Here is a 4635-nt window from a genome sequence, read left to right as displayed (position 1 = left end):
AGCACTTTTTTTGCAATTTCACTGCACTTGGAATTTTTTTCCTGTTTTCTAGTACACGACATGGTAAAACCAATGATGTCGTTCAAAAGTACAACTCGTCCCGCAAAATATAAGCCCTCACATGGCCAAATTGACGGAAAAATAAAAAATTTATGGCTCTGGGAAGCTGCGGGGCTGAAGGAGACACATCTGTGATTGTTCCAGGATGTTCATCACTGTACATTGAATGAGCTGTACAGTACTGAAGTAATAGTTGGTTTTTATTACTGAAAATGAAAACGTGACTCTGATGTCAAGTAGATAAAGTTTATCTTTAATATGTACAATGGATGACTTAATGATGTAGTCCTTTGCTCTTTTATAGTGGGCAGTATTGGTGTCAGTGTCTGTAACTTTTCCAGTTGCTTCAGATATAGCTTAGGCTCTCTTGAAGGTTCTCTTGGCTTCAACTCCCTCATAGACGTAGGTCTGAAAGACAATCGAGATGTATGAGATGAAATGACATAAACATGAACTTATGTACAATGATTACATCAAGGCAAGGTTTCCTAAGCACCACTACCATATCTCTGATGAATATACAGAGGAACGTTGTGTTTTACTCATTTAATGAAAACGTTCTAAGCAGGAACATTTCTCCTTGTGAAGAGTGCTATGTTGGTGTGATGAGAATTACAGGCCATATATATCTTTTACATTTCCTGAAAAGCATTGCATGGCCTGTTAGTCAATTTAACCCTAGATGGCACTGCCCACAAGGAATCCATTATCCATTAGACCCCTTGTCAGAGGTTTCTCACCCAGCTAAATCATACCTTCTGCTTTGCACTGATGAGGAGCAAACACCCCGAAACACTCCCCAGCTTTTTTGGAGTAGAAGGCACCGAATGCATTAAGATACTCAAATGGTTCTTAATGGTTTTGGTGCCTTTTCCGAGTGGTGTGTTGGCACACCTTGCGCCTTGCCATAAATGCCACTCTAGTCAGGGATCTTTCTGCAAACATAACAGAAATCTACTTTGCAGTTTTATAGTCTGCTACAGTTTCTTTAACTCCATCACCACCATCTTGGTATTCAAATCTCTAAAGTGGGCAAATATATGCCAAAACTGAACTAAAAGTACACAAAAGAAAATACTAAATACTTAAAACTCACCTGTACAAGTTCATCTCCAATAATTACTCTGTTTGTCCTCAGTTGTTTTCCGTTGTCTTTCCTGGTAAATGTTCCTACAAGCTTATCTCCCTCTTCTACCCAGGAGCCCTGGTGGTGGGAAGAAAGTGCAGAATTCAGTGATACAGCTGTGTGAATAATAGCTAACATCCCATTCATCACACTATGAGTTGTAGTAAGACGTAAGATAACGTATAATAATGATTCTTTATATCAGTGATGTATATATTATGTATACTACAGGGATCTAGCTATAGAGGAATGCAAAGACAAATATGACTCTGGCCCCGGTCGGTATGTCACATTCTAATTATAGCATCCTAGTTGTTGTTTTGCTCTGGTATTTTTTGTCTAATTTATTAATGTCTAATTTATTAATTTCACTAGTGACTAAAAAATAAGGGCGTATTCCAACCTAAGGACTCCTACATTGGACTGCACATGGATGACTTCCAATGTTTTTCCTGCACCCATAGACTTGTATAGGTGTGGGCTGTTGCAATTATTTTCCCTTGCCGAATCAGCATGAAATAAATCGCTGATCTTCGCTGCCCCATAGTATAATAACATTGGGCTGAGTGCTATCTACTACTCGACCGTGTGAGCGAGGGCTAAGAATGTAAATCTATAGTATTAGTGCTACAAATGTAACAATTGGAATTTACCATTAATGAGGTTAGCCCACCGTTATATATAACATCCAGTGTATAGACCATAAAACATGAACAACATATGGAATTTTCACGTTTTTAAAAACACAATCAAGTTAAAGTTTTTGGCATTTCCTTTACTTAGTATGCCGTCTCCTGGTGTTCAAAGTGTATAGAATGTTCGGGTCCTGGTAATGGGCTGTGTGCTGGTGGACATTTCTGCTTAGTGCCCCCCACCCCCCCCACAGCCTAATATCTACAGTGCTTGTCTGTGTACAGCAGAGCAGCCAATAGAATTCGCTTTCTACCCTGCTCTCTATTATATGGACATGCACATTGTTACGCAGCTTGACCACCAGGTGGTGCCATACTAAATAAAAATTGTTGTTATCTTTCATAAAATATATTTTTGTAAATCAGGGGAGTTAATCAGGTGACTCATACTGCCCAAATAGAGGTTCCTTCATTGCCAGCATCTAATTGCCAGATTCTCGCCATCCGGCTCAGCAAAATTGGCAGGTCTCTCACTATTTGTGTATAGAGAGAGGCATATGACAGTTAAACATGCAATGAGCGAGTATGAGGTACCAGTCAGGTTTCCTGTAGCAGTAAGTAAATTGCAAATAATATACTTTTATATGATAAATACAGTGGATGTGATGCATAGTAGTGGGTAAACCTCTTTTAGCTAGTCATACACGTTTAGGTAGCTCTCAGATGAATGCTTGTTCAGCTATTGATCAGCTAATGCTTGTTCAGCTATTGATCGCTATACCTCCCTCCCCCATACACTTTTATGTTTAGTTCCAAACTAAGTATGCATGTGTCCTTAAGGGCTTATGGAGACATTCGTGCAAATTGGTCCGAGAACAGACCGAATTGCCTAGACGGCCCACAACTCTCCTGACTAGAGCATGCCAGCTTCATGTTTTTTTGAGACCATCACGCTTGGGTCTGGATGCCCGAAGCTAGACCATGCATTGTGGTCCACGATCGGATCCAGATTGATTGCTGTCTGCATGAGCCATAATTGGTAGAGCGAGAAAAGCAGGGTTATATGTTGTGGGAACAAATCCTACAAACCCAATCCTCCTTTTCCCCTGACATCTGCCATTGCAGAGGGTTGGGACACCATCTACACACATTACATACTTGGCGGGTGCAGCCAACGTTCATGAAATGTGTATGTGCATCTATAGTTTGTAAATGATTCTCTTTATGTCCTGATGGCTAAACACCGTAACATCCCAGGGGCTTTATGATGGTATTCAGAACTTACGGGTTGAATTTATTTTTTTAATAATTTTTGCATGTTCCCCAAATTATATTCTAGTCACAGTTCAAAGATTGTATTGTAACAATAACCAAACCATGCTACCCATGCCATATTGAGATTTTACATCAAAGATTATATTTTCACTTACTGAGAGCTCTGTGCCATCTGCAAGAGAGTACTCATATGTGACCCCAAGGGTGAAGTTGATCTCGATGCTTCTGAAAGTGCTAGACTCCTTCACATTAAACTTGTCCTCATCTTGCTGGATTGTGATCTTCAGGTTATCATGTGCAGCGAGTTTTCTTTTCATTACATTAACACCTATGAGAAAACATAGTCAATTTTAGAAGAGAATAGAAGACTGAAATTAATTCTTCGGCACCTCTAGACCTCTAACTGGCAAAACTTAGCATTTGTCTAAATTAAGCCTTTCTGTATTTTTCTTCCATTGAACTTTGTGTAACCCGTTGGAATTTGCTGTTAGAGAGACCTTTTAATCCATGATCTTAAGTGAAGAAATGGAAGAGAGTCAGTAACTTACCCATTTCTTCCATAAATTTATCATAGTTTTCACTCCTGTCAACTTTCCAGGTTCCATTAAAGGTCATGATGACGGCTGTGAGTGAAATCTAGGATGCACAGAATGATCAACCTGAGATGCAGATCTGTGTGTCTCCATCCAATTTATATCCTCCTGTTATCTATAGGCTGATCACCATGTGATGTGGCTGACTAAAGTCTGATTGAAGTCAAGATGTTAATTAATAGATATTCTCCTCCTCCTGAAGGACTCTCCTCATTAGTTCTAAACTTTGCCCTGATTTTCTGCGTATTGATTGCACAGTACGTAGTTCACAATATGCCAAACTTTATGACGGCACAAAGCTATTAATGCAGACAAGAAGCTTTCTCATGTTTCCCTGTGTAAAATAATCCGCCAAGAGCTTTTAACTTTTTGACACAAGTTTTGGTATTTTTACTGTGTATTTAAGATACAGTTACAGTTCTGTCAAAACGTTACATACACTGGCAGAATTTTTGCTTTCTTGGCCTTTTATCGGAGAATATGAATGATAACTAGTGTTGAGCGATACCTTCCGATATCGGAAAGTATCGGTATCGGAAAGTATCGGCCGATACCGTCAAAATATCGGATCTAATCCGATACCGATACCCGATCCCAATGCAAGTCAATGGGACGAAAATATCGGAATTAAAATAAACCCTTTATAAACTTGTAGGTTCATTCTACATGAAGGAAAACAACTAAGAATAATGTAGGATGTATTGGGGGAGGTGGCGGAGACATTAAAGGCACAGAGGTTTAGCCCAATGTAATAGAATAGCAGGATTTTTTTTTTTTTTTTATGACGTTCGGCGTTAGAAAGATTTTGACTATGTTAATTTTTTTTAATTTTGTCAGATATTGATGTTTCACTACTTCCACGCCCTTCACCTTCTTTTTTACTTCTCCCACACTTTCTTCTTCATTATCCTCATCATCAGCTTCTTTGACATCAACTTCTTCACCTTAT

The 4635-nt window shown here is 39.1% G+C and overlaps 1 protein-coding gene across 1 annotated transcript; it reads right to left on the bottom strand.

Annotated features, from left to right (window-relative positions):
- Positions 1 to 292: 292 nt before the first annotated feature.
- On the bottom strand, positions 293 to 3798 carry LOC143788656 (fatty acid-binding protein, intestinal-like). Its single transcript, XM_077278477.1, has 4 exons — positions 3642 to 3798; positions 3249 to 3421; positions 1157 to 1264; positions 293 to 468 (listed from the first exon to the last, which is right to left on the bottom strand). Exons 1-4 carry the CDS (start codon positions 3706 to 3708, stop codon positions 418 to 420), a joined length of 399 nt encoding a protein of 132 aa, XP_077134592.1. The 5' UTR covers positions 3709 to 3798; the 3' UTR covers positions 293 to 417.
- Positions 3799 to 4635: the final 837 nt, after the last annotated feature.

Source organism: Ranitomeya variabilis, chromosome 1 (assembly GCF_051348905.1).
Source record: "Ranitomeya variabilis isolate aRanVar5 chromosome 1, aRanVar5.hap1, whole genome shotgun sequence".
NCBI classification, from domain to species: Eukaryota; Metazoa; Chordata; class Amphibia; order Anura; family Dendrobatidae; genus Ranitomeya; species Ranitomeya variabilis.
Note: the sequence above shows the minus strand (reverse complement) of the source record. Positions and strands in the feature narration are given on the sequence as shown.

Bases quoted from the DNA above. Each gene is read 5' to 3' on its own strand.
- LOC143788656 (XM_077278477.1), bottom strand. From the start codon at position 3,708: ATGACCTTTAATGGAACCTGGAAAGTTGACAGGAGTGAAAACTATGAT. The intron at 3,422-3,641 runs GTAAGTTACTGA...GTTTTCTCATAG, and splicing joins TAAATTTATGGAAGAAATGG to GTGTTAATGTAATGAAAAGA. The intron at 1,265-3,248 runs GTAAGTGAAAAT...TCCCACCACCAG, and splicing joins CAGATGGCACAGAGCTCTCA to GGCTCCTGGGTAGAAGAGGG.